This window comes from Cricetulus griseus, chromosome 4 (genome assembly GCF_003668045.3).
Source record: "Cricetulus griseus strain 17A/GY chromosome 4, alternate assembly CriGri-PICRH-1.0, whole genome shotgun sequence".
Lineage (NCBI taxonomy): Eukaryota > Metazoa > Chordata > Mammalia > Rodentia > Cricetidae > Cricetulus > Cricetulus griseus.
The window spans coordinates 81,814,253-81,830,934 of record NC_048597.1 but is presented as its reverse complement, the minus strand read 5'-3'; the positions used below and the strand labels follow the sequence as shown (position 1 = coordinate 81,830,934).

At 40.5% G+C, this 16,682-nt stretch overlaps 2 protein-coding genes across 2 annotated transcripts in view; one reads left to right on the top strand and one right to left on the bottom strand.

The window, feature by feature from the left end:
• Positions 1–3,582, top strand: part of LOC100773059 (lithocholate 6-beta-hydroxylase) — a 42,809-nt gene extending 39,227 nt beyond the window's left edge. Inside the window, exons 12-13 of the mRNA XM_027413658.2 lie at positions 1,222–1,384; positions 3,487–3,582. Of these exons, the coding sequence (XP_027269459.1) occupies positions 1,222–1,384; positions 3,487–3,582 (259 nt within the window). The remainder of the gene's footprint in view (positions 1–1,221; positions 1,385–3,486) is intronic.
• Positions 3,583–9,261: 5,679 nt separating this feature from the next.
• Positions 9,262–16,682, bottom strand: part of LOC100773351 (cytochrome P450 3A31) — a 79,656-nt gene continuing 72,235 nt past the window's right edge. Inside the window, exons 14-17 of the mRNA XM_027413657.2 lie at positions 15,107–15,267; positions 13,842–14,068; positions 12,242–12,404; positions 9,262–9,789 (exon numbers count right to left, since the gene is read on the bottom strand). Of these exons, the coding sequence (XP_027269458.1) occupies positions 9,694–9,789; positions 12,242–12,404; positions 13,842–14,068; positions 15,107–15,267 (647 nt within the window). The 3' untranslated portion in view covers positions 9,262–9,693. The remainder of the gene's footprint in view (positions 9,790–12,241; positions 12,405–13,841; positions 14,069–15,106; positions 15,268–16,682) is intronic.

The following is a 16,682-nucleotide window of genomic DNA, read 5'->3' as shown; positions in this document are numbered from 1 at the left end:
AGGAAGAAGAAGCCCAAGAGGAAAATACAGGTGCGGAGAGCTACAAAGAAGGAAATGAAATGAGATGAGAGGGAGGTAATGGGGGAGGGGAACTGAGCATTTTCTTTTTTTTTTTTTTTAGACATGTAGCAGTTTAATGATGAAAATAATAATTAATATATATTTTTTTACCATACAACAGAAATGCGATGTCAATGAAAAGTATACAAACATCTTTAAATGAAAACCTGCAAAAGACTATCATTACAAACCATTTCAGTGGAAGACACCAGCCTTGTCAAGTGCTGTCCTAAGTTTGCAATTTCCACACACGACCCTTTGAATGTGTGTTACAATAGAACATACTTTGAGAGAAAGCTTGAACACTTGGGGGACACAAATACAATTAGCATATAATGTAGCCAGCACCAATCTAAATACACTTTTTCACTCAACATTAAATTATCAGGTATTATCTCTGTATGTGTGAGGCAGATGCGTTTGTTTCCATAGGTACTGTTCCAACGCATTAATGAATCCCAACTCGCTCATCCATTTTCTTAATGAAAGGGTATTTGTAATAACCAAAAAACACAAAGACCTCAGCATTCCATTTGCATTGTATTGATAGTCAATGATCTTCCCCAGAGATGGGAGTGGATGTCTGTATCCTCTGAAATTCTAGATGGAAAAATCCTTGCCACTTGTATTTACTGACAATATTTTGTCCCTGTCAGTGGCTTCCCGTCTTCTGCTGTGTTTACAGCAACTTTCACAGTATTCTAAGAATTTATTGTGAAGTTTATAAATGTCTTTATTTTCAGGAAATGCTTTATTATTTATTTGGAAATGAACATTTTCATAGTGCCAGAGTTTTTTTGTCTCCTCCCAAGTATGAGGCAGGAGCCTACTTTGCCTTCAGTTTGGCCAATCCAAATATGTCTTTCAGAGCAGAACACATCACCACTATGAATGGAACATTTTGTGCTTAAGGATGTGTTTTCCCTCAAAAAGCATTTGTTTTCACTTATCTCAGCAACACAGAAAATGCCTATGCTTTGGTGTGAGTGGGAAGGACCCTTTGCTCACATTTCTTTAGTCAGACACCTGTAGCAAGACTTCAATTCCAAGTCTACAAATGTACACTGCACCCTCCTGGTTGAGAGGTGTGAGAACTCCAAACTTGGTGCTCTTGGGGTCTTTATGTCCCATAGCCTTATTTTATCCCTGCCGTGTCTCCAGGTTCAGCAAGGAGAACAAGGGCAGCATTGATCCTTATGTATACCTGCCCTTTGGCAGTGGGCCCAGGAACTGCATTGGCAGGAGATTTGCCCTCATCAGCATGAAACTGGCTGTCATCAGCATCCTCCAGAACTTCACCCTCCAGACTTGTGAGCAAACAGAGGTGAGGCAGAAACTCTCTCAATAAATAATATTTCAACTTTTATTTCTAAAAAGTTTAGAGCTTTGTATACAGAAAATAAAATGCTTGTCTTGGTTACTTTTCTGCTGCTGTCATAAAACACCATAACCAAGACAACTTATTTTTAAACAGTGTTTGGTTGGGTTTATGGTTCTCGAGGATTAAGGTCCGTGATAGCACAGTGAAGGCAAGGCAGCAAGTACAGCTGAGAGTTCACAGAGGAGGAGAGGCGGGAAACAAATGGCATTAGTCTTTTGAAACCTCAAAGCCCACCCCAAGGACACACCTCCTCCAACAAGACAACATACCTCCTAATCCTTCCCATGCAGGTTTATCAACTGGGGACCAAGTATTCAAACAAAAACCTGTGGGGCCATTCACATCCAAACCACCACACCGCTCTCTGACATTTTAATGATATATGGAACAAGGAATGCATTTATAGTCTGATATGGGCTTTAAAATCCTTCCATCCTGAGCTGTGTCTAAATAAAACACAAATAAGGAATTCATCTGGAGTCAGTGAAGATTAGTGGGACATGAGTATATGAAATCTCCTTGAAATTGAATTCAAGTTAACTGGAGATGAGAAGAAACTGTGCACACAGCATGTAATAATGGCTTTATCATGGTTTGTGACTGGTGGGTGTCAGTTGGACTTAAGAGAAGTTTCCAGGTGTCAGGGGCTCCCAATCACTGGCTGTGCTTCAGAACTTCTAAAGAGCCTTAAACACTCATAATGTCTGGTCATATCAGGTACATTGAAACAATTCATCTAGAGTGTGGCTTTTAAAGATACAGGTTAGTCTCTTGCACAACTAAATTGAGAGTCACTGATATGACACAGGATATGTGTATCACTAAGTGTGCCTTTGAGGCTTTCAAAGCCTACACTAGGCCCAGTGTTGATGCTATTTCCGCTTGTGGGTCAGGATGTAGTTCTCAACTCCTTCTCCAGCACCACACCCACCATGCCTACTGCCATGCTCCTCACAGTGATGACAATGGACCAAGCCTCTGAAACTGTAAGCCAGCCCACAATGAAATGCTTTCTTTTGGAATAGTTGTCATGGTCATGGTACTGCTACACAGCAGTGGAACAGTGACTAAGACAAGGGAAATGGTATGTAAATCACTGCCTAACAGTTGAGTGTGAAATATGCAGTACTTTCCTGTTCCATGTCTTTCTTCATGGGAGGCCAGGAGAATGTCAGTGGCCTACAACTGCATTGTGGCTGTCCTGTCAACATGTGCAGGGGTTTATTTAGATGGACAGACAAACAGAACATTTAGTCTTGGAAGCAAGCAGGACTCTGAGACACCAGTCAAGCTCCAGTTACCCACAGTTTGACACCTTCCCCTCTGACAATTTTCTTTCCCTTTCCTATATTGAGATTCAAATTGTTATGTTGGAGGCTTCCTCATCCCCTCGAGACTGAAGAGAATGAGGCAAAATTATTATGAAAACATTGAATTACTTTCAAACTACCCTGGGAAGCTAAGATAACAAGGAGATAAAAAGGGTCAATGCTTCCTGGAGACCTTGCTCACCATCGAACTGAATGGGCAAAGCTGGTGTCCAGGCACTTTGGTAACTAAGTCACTCCATACAGGTGAAATGTGTGATATGTGCTCAGGATATCCTTATGCTTCAACAAGTGTAGAATTAACTTTATATTGCTTTCAAAATTCATTTTCCATATACTTAAGATATTATCTAAAATTTTAACTTGGAGGGCTGGAGAGATGGCTCAGCCATTAAAGGCTAGGCTAACAACCAAAAATTTAACTTGACCTTTGACTTAAAATTTAAATCACTAAATAACACAAACCGACATATTTTTTCTAGCTCTGTACACACAATAGGTGCTCAACTAATACTATCCTTATAAAAAGAGAGAAGTGATTTTACCATCCAGTCTCAATGAATATGTAGATATAAAGAACTCAGGATATAGGATGCTGATATAGAGTGTGTTTGTGTGCATAAAGCATTATGGTCCTCACTGTATCTGTTCTCTTTGCTTCACTCATTGCTGATGCTTCACTCATTGCTTCTCCTTGTGATGGTTCAACTACTGCAGATCCACCCGAAGTTCAGCAGGCAACCAATTCTCCAACCAGAAAACCCCATCATCCTGAAGGTTGTATCAAGAGATAAACCCATAACTGGAGCATGAATTTCCCTCAGGAACCATACTATATTCTTGAAGGGCACTGGGTCACAGAACACCAGCAAATTTAATTTACCATAGAATGAAGCCCAGATGAAATGGGCTTACTGAACTTTCCTTGATGATTTAGTATTCAGTAATTCATTGAACATATTTAGTGTCTATAGGGAGTGTCATCTATTGTGTGATCCAAATGAAATAATTAAGTCAATGATAGATATGGAGATTCATCTTCTGATTCTCTTGGAACCCTCTACTCTGATTATAATTAGTTCCATCGGTTCTGAACTCCAACTGTAGTAACTGTTTCTCTATAGTTCTAGAAATAATTTTTATGAAAATAGGAACTACTGTGTTGACTAAATTGTTTCTTTGTAAACTTTTATGATATTGAGAATATAAATAAATATCCCCTTCAAAAATATGTGATGTCATTATACACATTAATGGGAAAAACACTGAATCAATAAAACAAGATGCTAATCCTTTCCAATCACCACGGTCACCCAATTGCGTGAGCCAATTTGGGATTGGCGCTTAACCCTCAAAGTTTGTTGATACTGATCCATTTTGAATTGACACATTGTTTGAGAAATTTATTCATGGTCTAATTCTTTCATCTTTGAAGAATTTTTAATATAACTCATGGGAAATGATAATATTCTTCTTATTAAGCTTGACCTATTATCATCTTCCTCTCCTCTCATGTATCTGAAAGCCCATGTTTTCTCAGACTTCTTTGGAATCTATGGTTGTTGGTATTGTCAACTCCAGAGAATCTAGAATCACCTGGAATGAAGATGGTCCTGCAGGCATGTCTGCAGGTGGTGGGTGTTTGAGTTGGTTAAGATGTGAAGACCCACCCACTGTGAGTAGTGCCATGTGGTATCCAGGATTATATAAGTAGAGAAAGGGAGTTGAGCATCAGCAGGGACTCATCACTCTCTGCTCCCTGATTGCGGATGCAACATGATCAATCTTCTAGCTCCTGCCGCCTGACTTCCCCTCCACAATGGACTCTTCACTAGAACTGGGAGCCAGAGTAAACTCCTTCTCCCTTAACTAGATTTTTTCAGAGTGTTTATTATAGTAACAGGAAAAGAAACCAAAACAGAATCCATCTTGAGCTCCCCCGTCCTACAACAATGAACATAAAATAGAAATGGCCCGCTGGTTAATGGATTGGGCAACAAAGGCTAAAGTGTTCTCGTCTTACCCAGTATCAGAAACTTCACTGGTTTCTTCCACTTTAGTTTACAACCTTACATTCTCTTCCTGAGTCATTTAGTTTAAAACCATTGTGTGGGGCTCATGAAGGAGGTCACTGCTGATTCCAAATGAGACCCAGCACTTTGGAGAAGACGTCTGCATGGAAGGCAGACTGGTGGGTGTGAGAGTCTGAGCTAGCAATAAAGCTCCACTGAAGTGTATCCTTAGCTTGTGCTTCGGTGAGTAGAGAGCCCACTGGTGACTTCAGCACCAGAGTAATCTGATGTTTCTTCTGGTCACTGCAAGCACCTGTTCACACATGCACAGACCCACACAGAAACACTCACACAATTGGAATAAACTAAGTTTTGAAGGGATGAGCATTTGTTTACTGGGGTATAGGGGATGCTGTAGCCACGCCTGCTTACGGACTGGGTACAGGTGTGTCTGACCATGCCTGTGAGGCATGGTCAGGGTGATGTAGGGAAAGGTTAAGAGTGAGGAACGCTTACGTGGCGGCCCTGCTTTTGCTTTCATCTTCAGCTTGCTGTAGGTACTGCTGCCCCGTTGGCTGGCTAGGTTGCTCTGTAAGTAAGGCTTTCCCTATTAAATTCCCTTGTATTTTTACCTGACTCCGTACCGGTAATTTACCACATTACTGGGAGGATTTTTAAATTGAAAATATATTTTTCCTCACATAACATATCCTGCTTATGTTTTCTTTTTCCTCTACTCCTTCCAGTCCCCACCCCCCACATAACACCTCCTATCTAGATCCACTCATTTTCTGACTCTCGTTAGAAAAAAAACAGGCTGCTAAGAGTTAGTAATAAAACATAACACAATATTAAAACAAACAGAAAAAAAGAGCCTGAGAAAAGTCATAGGAGTCAGACTCATTCCCACACTCAGGGATCCCACAAAAAGACTAAACTGGAAGCCATAATACATATAGAGAGTTCTGGTGCAGAATAGTATAGGTTTTGTGCATACTGCCTCAGTAACTGTGAGTTCACACATGGATCTATCTTGTTGATTTAGAGGCATCCTCCATATGCTCTGACTCTTACGTTCTATCTGCCTCCTCTTTCACAGGGTTCTCTGAACCCTAAAAGGAGGGATTTGACAGAGAAGTCTCATTTAGGGCTGAGTGTCCCAAGGTCTCTCACTCTGCATCATTTCTGGCTGAGTCTCTGTATTTGTTCCCATCTGCTGCAGGTGGAAGCTTTTCTGATGATGGCTGAGTGAGGCAATGATCTGCTTGCCTGGACAGAGGCAAAGGAACTTTCTAAAAAAGAATTGATCATAAAAGTAGATGAAGTGTCTAGAAAAATGAGAGTGACTAAGAAGAGGAAGAAGAAAGGAGGTTATAGCAGTCATGTGACCAAAGTACATTATTTGCTTGCATAAAATATCACTAGAAAACCCAGTGCTATTTATAATGAATAAATGCCAGTAAAAGATGTCAGGTATGGTGACCCATGCCCTCCTGGGAAGCACAGGTAAATTTGAGGCCATCCTGGTTTACAAAGTGAGTTCCAGGAAAGCCAGGGCTTATTATACAGAGAAACCCTGTCTCAGAAAAACAAAAACAACAACAAATGAATTTACTAAATTACTAACAGTATCAAGAATAATGGAAGCCCAGTCCCTCAGTCTTAGTAAAAGGAGTCAGATGCAGAACAGAAGAAAGCTGAGAAGATTCCTAAGAAGTCTTGCCAAGAAATGTGCTCCAAGTCACTGAGAGACCCCATCTCAAATGGTAAAGTGGAGGTCCAACAAGATTAGGTCAGTGGGTAAAGGTGCCAGCGCCAAAACTTACAACCCACATGGTAGAAGAAGAGAGCCAAATCCTGATAGCTGTCTTATGACTTCTACACAGGCACGTGATGCAGGCACATGTGTGCACACACACTAAAATGTAACTGAAAATATTAACAATGAAGTGGAGAGCAATTGAGGAAGACACCCTCACGTCACCTTCTGGCCTACACACATATGCACACACATGTGAGCAATAGATACATACACAAGCATACAAAACACACACAAAAAAATGACTGAATGAATGGATAGAAATAGGAAAAGTCACCAAGGGTTTTAGCTCTCACCTGTACAAATAGAGCAGATCTAATCCAAACCCACACACCAGTGACTATAAATGTCAAAAGGCTTTAGTTTCTTAGTGTCTGCTGTATATTACAAGACAACTGCGCTCACATAGTCACAAAAGCTCTGGTTATCTGCACAAGACCCACACGGAACAGTCAACATTCCAGCATGATGTGGAGAGGCTCATAAGTCCTCACTATGTAGCTGAAGAGCTCATGACAGTTGATGGCTGCTAGAGGAAGGAGAGTCAGTTTTTTCTCAGGGGTGTAGTCCCAGATAGTTGCCTCTGCTCCAGTGGATGATCCCACAGTATGCACAAATGGGCAGTACTAATTTATAAAAGAAAAGAATACATGAAGTTGGGAGGAGGCTTTGGAGTGCATCCAAAGGGGTTTGAAAAAGGAGGTAAGACACATATATGAAAAAAATATATTGTATACATGTATGAAATTCTCAAAGAATAAAATTTTTAATTATAAAGTATTTTATTTCTGGTTCTTCTCCATTCAGATTTCTATCTTCTCTCTTAATATATATGAAAACATCAGGTCTCTGGGCAGAGTTCACAGTACTGTGAAATGTTAAACACAATACTGGATGAGAAAAGTAATTAACAGTCTCATCAAGCTATGAACCATGTAAGCTACAATAATGACCTACCTGAAAGTTATGACAACTGTTGCAATAGCGCACATGTCATGGGATTTGGATTAAAATCCAAATCCACTTAAAATTGGATTTCAGGCCCATTACATGAGATGGAACCCATACTGGCAGCGAGGCCGGGAACTGGAGATGAGACAATGCATGAGTCCCAGGAGAATAAGTACTACTACTAGTCTTTGAATGATTATAGCAACAATGAGGTTCCTAATGACATACTGCTATATCCACTGAATAGTGCATCACTCAACCCTCATCAGAGAAGTTTCTTCTTATGGTAGGTGGTAATCAGCAAGAAAAACTACAACTTGTCAACATGAAGAAAACCTCAGATGAGGTTGTCTATATCATACCTGTCCCCTCAAGGCTCAGGGATCTATGTGGAAAAGAAGGAAGAGAAGGGAAGACCCAGAGGTAATGGATGACTTCAAGGAAACAGCATTTTCTAGACACAGCATGGCAGATGCATATATGAACTCACAGAGACTGTGACAGAATTCACAACATCTGCACAAGCTCAAACCATGCAAATTCTTAGTGTAGAGGAGTCCAGAGTCCTACCCCTAGCCAAGGAGGTATTGTCAAGTGATAGCTCCTGAGATAAGGAAAGCCAGGTTTCATCAATGGGGTGACACTGGGTTTGTCAGCTACAAACCAGAGCAAGCCTCACCCTCAGGAATAGACATCCAACATGAACGGGACCCCATGGTTTAGTTTGGTTTGAAAGAGTTGGAGAGAATATATAATTGTGTGGGAAGGAACATGGAGGAGGATCTGGAGGAAATAAATTAGTATAATCAAAATATGAAGCTCTCAACTGTTGTAGAAAAGAAGTAAGTATTTATAGGGAAGATGCCCAGATCTCCTTGGGAAGGGGAAATAGAAGAGAATTTATGAGTGAACTGGGGGCAGATGGGGTGAGAACATGAACGATCAGGATGAGGGAGGAGGGAGTGGGGAATTACTGAAAGAGACTATTGGAAATGGGGAGGGGATATTTCAGGGTCATGTAAAATCCTGACTCAAGGGAGTCTCCCAGGAATCTACAAGGATGACCCCAGCTAAGACTCCTAGCAATAGCAGATACATAGCCTGAATGGTGATTTCCTGTGACCACTTTGGTGCCTTGCCCAATTGTTATCAAAGACTTTATCCAGCAACTGATAGAAACAGATGCAGACCTACAGCCAAGCATTAGGTGGAGTTCAGGCAATACTGCAGAACATGGGGAGAAAGGATTTTAGGAGTCAGAAGGGCCAAGGACACCAAAAGAAACCCCACAGAATCAGCTAACATGGGCTCACAGAGGCTGAACTGACAACCAGGGAGCATGCATGAGACTGACCTAGGCACTCTGCTTGTATGTTACAATTGTGTAGCTTGGTACCCTTGAAGGGCTCTTAACAGTGGGAACAGGGTTTGTCTCTGATTCTTTTGCTTATTTTTGGAGCCCTACTCCTCATTCAGCCCAGCCTTAATACATAAGAAGGAGCTTAGTCCTACTGGAACTTGATAGCCAGGTTTTGTTGACAAATGAGAGACCTGACCTTTTGTAAAGAGAAAGAGAGGTGAAGTGGATTAGGGAGTGGGGACAGAGCAGGGCAGTCTGGGAAGGAACTGGGAGGAAAGAAGGGAGAGGAAAATGTGGCCAGGTTGTAAAATAAACATCAATTTTTTTTACAAACAGATTTACATGTTCAGTGTAATGTTTATTGTAGACTATTGCAACTAAAGCATCCTGATACCAATTTTACAATAAGAGTTGTCATAATCACAATGGTTGATATTTGCATTAAAAATTATTATTGATCAATTGCAGAGGCATGGTTACTCTCAAAAGAGCTCAAAAGAAATTGATGGAACCAACCAGATGTGGATGGAGGTGGTCCAGTGATGATCAGAGAAGATGAATTTCTCATTCTGTCACCGAATTGGTCATTTCCTTTACATTAGATGATACTCTGTATTGACACTGAGAAAGCTCAATGGATGTACTCAATCTATAACCATGAACTAAGGCCCCTCTATTAAACTCCATATTTGCCTGGGTTTTATTCATGAAGTTAATTAAAAATTGCAATGTTCTTAGACATCATCTTCTTGAGGAACACAGCTGAACTCCTTGCGGGAAAGTCATGCTCCAGTAATGATTGCAGACCGTGGCACAACCTTTAGAACAATGGGTTTTTCTGGTTGAAGCATTGCTTTTCGGCTTAATTTCATTGGCATCTGCAATAGTTTAAGAAAAGTATCTTAAAGCATTGAGTGAGCCAACAGCAACCCCAGAAAAAAAGTTTTAACAATTCAGGATGATAATGACTTGTAGAAACATAAAAATTGCATTTAGCGTCATATATTTCGACTTCCTTATTCTCCAAGCTGTGTCACCTAGATCATGGAATAATACATCCAAACCATGTTTAGGGTAAAATATTGATTGTGAATCTGCTGCATACAGGGCCTGAGATGAAGTCATGTTGGTTTATATTATTTGTGTTGTGTTGATTTAGAATAAAACAGGTAAGTTTAATATGTTTCGATCTGATTATTAGTTATTATGCCATATTTAAGACCTGAAAAGCTATTTTTGGTTTGTTGAAACTTTTAAGTTAACACGGAGAAGATACATTTCAATCTGTAGACCGAACTCAGCTCCTAGATCATATGTCACCACTTCAGTTAAGCCACTACATATGTTGCCAATAAAGTTGTACAAGTCTTTAGGAGGACAGATATTTGCCTGTTTTTCTAGCATATTCTTGGGTCTCAAGGATGAGTTGAACAAAGAATTCTGAGTCTTATAGTATTCTTAGTGATGCGTTAGCCTTATGCTATTCAGTGGTGGAGGGGGGAAAGCCTCCAACAAACTAATATTGTTCCAGGAAAAGGAACAGGAGCAAAGTTGTCATAGAGATAGAGAAGTGTCAATTCTAAGATGATTGGAGCTTTGCAGAGCACATACCCACCGACAGGTGGCTCTCAAAACTTGAGCCTTCATTTGTCTGTCTTAATCCTGTATATGCTTAGTGAGAAGGTAGTAAACTAAGTGAGGTTCTGTGTAAATAAAGCTACACAACTGCCTTAAACCACAGATCACAGAATAAACACCACCCCCTCTATCCATCCAGAAGTAAAACTAATTGGTAAAGAGAAGCCAAATCCTAATACACAAGTCCTGTAAATTTTAGCTAGCCCTTCACAAGGAAGTTGTTCAGGAAAATGTAAACTTTCTCCAAACGCCCCATCCTATCTTTTAAATTTTGAGTAGTGTACCTGTGTTTTACATTAAGCTATCCAAAACAGAAGTGTATAAAATATGCAAATGGTATCTGTTCATTGTTTAATTAGCTTAAGATTTCATTAAATAATATTATAATTGTTAACCACACTTTAAAACATTTTATAAAGGCTTTCAATGCACAAACTATCCTCAAAGAACCATTTGTACTTTGTGGAAGAAATAACATTAGGTGAAATAGAAAAGAGTGGGGATATCTTTGAATACAGAGAGAACAAACAGAACCAAACTGAAGACTTTAAGGACAAAGTGTTAGCATAGGTAATGAAAACAGCCTGCAGGAGTCAAAAGTAGAGCATAAAAGGAATGAGAAAAGAAACCCAAGAATATTCATTTGGAGAGTGAACAAGAACTTGCGGTATGAGAACAGAATAAAAAGGAGAAAAAGATACATGATTAATAGAAATATGACAACTATATGTTTTCCGGATTAAGAGCTCCAGAGATATGAAGCATAACCGTCAAGACATGCCATAAGGTTGGAATTCATCATAACACGAAACTTTTAAAAGATTTATTTATTTTCATTTTATGTATAGGAGTGTTTTATCTGCACATATGCATGTATACCGTATTGTGTAGTCTCAACAGAAGCAAGAGCAGCACATCTGAGCTCTGGAAACTGGAGTCACAAATGGTTGTGAACCACCATGCGGGTGCTAGGAACTGAATTCTGGTTCTTTAGTGCTCTTAAACACTGAGCTATCTTTTGAGTCCCAGAAATTGTGTTTTATAATAATGATTCTCTACTTGGCCTCACATGGGAAGTTAGAGCTGAGCTATTAAAGCCAGACTCCAGGTAAATTAGTTTAGGATTTCAGAAGTGATCAGACATCATGAGGTTCTGTTTTTGTTTTTCATATGGATGCCATGTAGCTCATGTTGGCTTCAAATTTACAAAGTGGTCAAGGATTACTTAAACTTCTAACCCTCTTGCTTCCACTTCCTGAGTGCAGGGATTACTGGTATGCATCACTACAACTACTTCATGTAGGTATGGGGATGAGAACTATTGTTTTGTGCATGTTAGGCAAACACTTTTCCTACTGAGACATTTCTCAGACCTCATATATGAGTTGTAAAGATTCTCAGTGATTCTAATGCACAGCAAGTGTTTGACAAGACTGTCAGAGGAGAGTTTCAAACAGAATTTATATAATACTGTCAATATTCCCTGAACTAACTATTCATAGTGGTATAGTTTTATCCTATATTGACACAGAACCAAAGTCCCCTTAGCTCATGCCTGGATACAAATAACTCATTTGGCCATAAAACAAATTATTAAGCCTTGGACAATCATATTTGTTTTTATACACAGAACTTTCAGTTGGAAATAAGGCTCTCATAGAACATATGTACAAAGATAGTTTTGTCCCTCACCTGTGTTTCCTTACAAGGCTGGAAAGAGAAATTCTGGAGGACTTTAGTGAGAGCAAGTTTCATGTTCATAAGAGCAAATCTCATTCCAATGCAATTCCTGGGTCCATTCCCAAAGGGCATGAATACATAAGGATCAATGCTGCCCTTGTTCTCCTTGCTGAACCTAGAGACACACAATAATGATAAGTCAACAAAGGATAGAAACATTAGAGCTATATACATAAACTTGCTTTCAGACATCTAACTAGTAACATGCAGGTAGTTTGGGGAAGGTTCGCTGAAATTTGACTCTGAGAATTGTACACTAAAGACCTTTCTACCCATTTCCCCTATAATATTTTCCATATGGTAGATAAGACAAATGCTGTTTGAAAGAAAATGCATCCCATGAGCCCTTTAGTGTAATAGTGGTGTCATGGGGTAGAGGAAACCAACCACCATCTGATTGAATTAGAGTTCCAATTCAGAGGAAATTAATGTCCAGTATTGTAAATCTGGTCAAAATCCAATGGCTAGAAAGGTCATAGGCTCTAGGGGAGAATGTACTAGCGTTGTTTTTCTAAGTCTGTATCTTAACAAACTGCCTTCTAAATATTTATTGATATACACAAAAGTGTTGCATTTAACTTTGGTCAGAGAAGCTTCTGATTGCAGTTGGAGACAGTTAACACAGAAACCCATAACTGGTCACTGCTGAAAATGAGTGATGGTGGAGTGCTCACTGCTTAACGGGACATCTATATCACCCCCTGAAAGGCTCAGGGAACATCTCAGAAGAGGAGGGAAATGATGTAAGATCCTGGAAATGAAAGGGGTGCTGCTAAACACTATCATCTGGGCATGACACATTCATTGTAGTCATGAACTCCCAGAAACTGCTGTTGCCTACACAAGCCTAGACACGTGTTGATATTTTCTGTCATGGATGGGGGAGGAGTTCATGAGGTACCATCTCCCTAAAGAAGTATTGACAATGAATGGTTGCTGGGGTAGTGGGAAGTTTCTCTTCAATGGTGTAGTTATTGGTGAGATTTTCATTCTCCAGTAAATAACTCTTATACACATGCTTACGCAAGCAACCCTAATTAAACTCCTGAGTCACAAGGAAACCGCAGCCATAAAAGAGGCTGAAGACTTGATGGGCATAAGTAGAATTGGACATGAGTGGGAGGGAGAAGAGTCGGGGTAATGTGAAGTGAAAATGCCCAAAACTCATTATATATGTCTGCATTTGTCAATGAATAAAAAGAAAAAGCAGCAGGATACATCTCTGAACTCTAAAGTCTATTCAGGGTATTGCTGGGTTCCTTATCTGAAAAGCACCTATCAGTTAGACTGAAGGAAAAATGGGTTCTTGCCTCACACTTAAGTTCATCATTTGCTACTTGAGGGAGAAGGAGAAAGAGACTCTATTTAAATTCTCATATTATCTTCTGTCTCTCTTCCCTTATCCTAGTTTTGCCTCACTTTCTCTGTCATTCTCCTCATAGAATACAAATGGATAAAAAAATCACATGTAGATCATCTTCCCATAAGAGATACCATAGCATATAATACCAGCATAGTACAGAGTGGGCTCCCACTCCTGTGATTCTTGTACCTTTCAGGGCGGAATTCCTCAGGCTCTGGCCAGTACTGTGGGTCATAGTGAAGAGCAAAAACTGGTACCATCACTATGGACCCTTTGGGAACAAACACACCATCCATTTGAACATCTCGTTTACAGACTCTCTCGAGTCTATTACCGATTGGATATAATCTGAGGGTTTCATTCATCACCATGTCCAGGTACTCCATCTCCATCACTTTATCATAGGTGGGACGTGTCTGAGAAGAAAGAAAAATGTTTGTGCTGGAACTTCACATTAACTTTCAATAGGTCTCAGTAGTTTCAATTGTTCTCAGTAGTATTGAGTTCTTAGTAGCTACAAAGCTGCTCTCAGCATTACAATGGTCTAAGGCACTTATGAGGCATTTTAAAGGGTTTTTAAATGGTTTTATTTTATATGTGGAGGTGTTTGGCCTTCACATGAGTATGTGCACTTCATTATGGCAGTGTCCACAGAAGTCAAAAGAGGGTCTCACATCCTTGTAGCTGGCATTACAGTCAGCTGAGAGCTGTCATTGGAATGGATCTTCCAAAAGCACAGCCCCTTACAAAGTGTTTACAATAGCAAACTATCACTTGGGGATGGGAAGGTGTCTCAATTAGTGAAGTGTTACTACGCAAGCCTGAGGACCTGAGTTCAGATACACGCCATTAATAAAGCCAGACACAGTGGTACACATCTGTCAGGGCAGGAAGACAGAGAAAGGGCACTGGCCAGATAGCATAGCCAAATTGCTAAGCTCTAGGTTCATGGAGAAAGCCTGTCTAAAAACATGGTGGAGAGTGACTTATAGTAATACCTTGTGTAGGCCGATGACCTACATACACGCATACACACACACACACACACACAACACACACACACACACACACACAGAGGCACTCACCTGCTCTGTCTCTCCCTCTCCTCTCCTCTCTCTCCTCTCCCTCTCCTCTCTCTCCCTCTCCCTCTCCTTCTCCTCTCCCCTCCCCTTCCCTCCTTTCCCCTCTCTCTCTCTCTCTCTCTCTCTCTCTTCTCTCTCTCTCTCTCTCTCACACACACACACAGAGGCACTCACATGCTCTCTGTCTCTCTCTTTTTTCACTCCCCCTCTCTCCTCTCCTCTCCCTCTCCTCTCCTCCCTCCCTCCTCTCTTCTTCTCTCTCTCTCTCTCTCTCTCTCTCTCTCTCTCTCTCACACACACACACACACACCACACTGCAGGTGATGAGAAGGTGACTGCTTCTCCCTCCTACTCCAAGCACCATCCAGTCACCTTATTGGGCAGAGCGACGTCAATCTCCTCCTGCAGTTTCTTCTGTATATCAGGGTGAGTAGCCAGTAAATACAGGGCAAAGGCAAGTGTGCTGCTGGTGGTCTCGTAGCCAGCAAAAATAAAGATAATTGACTGGGCTATGATCTCCATGTCAGACAGAGCTGAAAGTAAGAAAATATTTCAGGAAATTCAGGTCACAGTGGATCATCACAGAAGAGATGAGAAGAAAATCAAATGAGGCCCCTGTTTTCCTAGAGACAAATATGGAAGCAGTTCAGTGACCATGGGACTGTTATCACTCAGACATCCATGTGACACAGCCAGAGAAGGGGAAGACAGCTTCAGCCAGGATGCCCTATGGTTTATGCCCTGATCGCCATCATCAGTGGGGAACTTCAAGACATGTAATTTACTCTGTTTCTAAGATTCATTTTTATTTTTTATTTATGAGTATTTGTGTTCATCTGATGGGTTGCCATTTCTGTGGGGGGGTGCCCATGGAGTCCAGAAGAAGGTGTGATCCCCTCTAAATGGAGTTTTAGAAGGTTGTGAGCTTTCAGAGGTAGGTGCTTGGAACTGAACTCCAGTCCTCTGCTAGAGCTTAAGATATTTAATTTTTATTTATTTATGTGCATGTATGCACATGTGTACAAATGCCCACGGAGGGAAGAAGATGACATTGGAGTCCATAAAGCTAGAGCTACAGGCATTTTAATCTTTTTGTCACGAGTACAATGACTCTGTATTTGGAAAATTCTTTCTCCCAATTACTGTAAGTTCTTGCTACTAAATTGAAACTTGAGTATAAACCCATAATCAGTGGGTATTTTAAAATGAGTACCATTTTATCTATCAAAAAGGAAATATAAGCCCAGTAAATGGAGAGCTAGCTGGGATGCATGAAGCCCTGGGTTCAATCCCCTGGACTGTATAAACTAGGCATGGTAGCATAGAAGTTTAAAGGTCATCCTCAGGCACACCATTAGTGTAAGATCAGTTGGGCTACATGAGATCCAGTCTCAAAAGGAGGGTGTAGAACCAATTTGAAGTTAGCTGATCACATGAAAGAGTTTCAAATGGACAAACTGGAGAAATTTTGAAATACAAAATACATGATAACTTCAAAAAGAAAATTTGGGGCCCTAGAGGAATATATATATATATATATCATGCAAGAATGGAAAACTTCATTTATATTAGCTACTGATGCACACAAGTAGAAAAAAGTCTGGAATTTGGATGCCATCATTTTGCAAACATGGCAATAATAATGATTTTAAATTAAAACAACTGTAGACAGGAGACTAGAGAGATGGCTCAGTGGGTAAGAGCACTTGCTGCACAAGCATGAGGACCTGAGTTTGAATCCTCAGTCCCCGTGTAAAAAGCCAAGTGTGGTAGTATTCCCCTGTAGCCCCAACTTGGTAGATTTTTGGGACTGGCTGTCTGTCAGCCTAGCTCCAGGTTGAATAGGAGACCATGCCTTGAGGAAATGAGGCAGAGAGTGATTGAGGAAGACACTTTGTGCCTTCCTCTAGCTCCACACACACATTGGGGTATATACACGTGCACACAC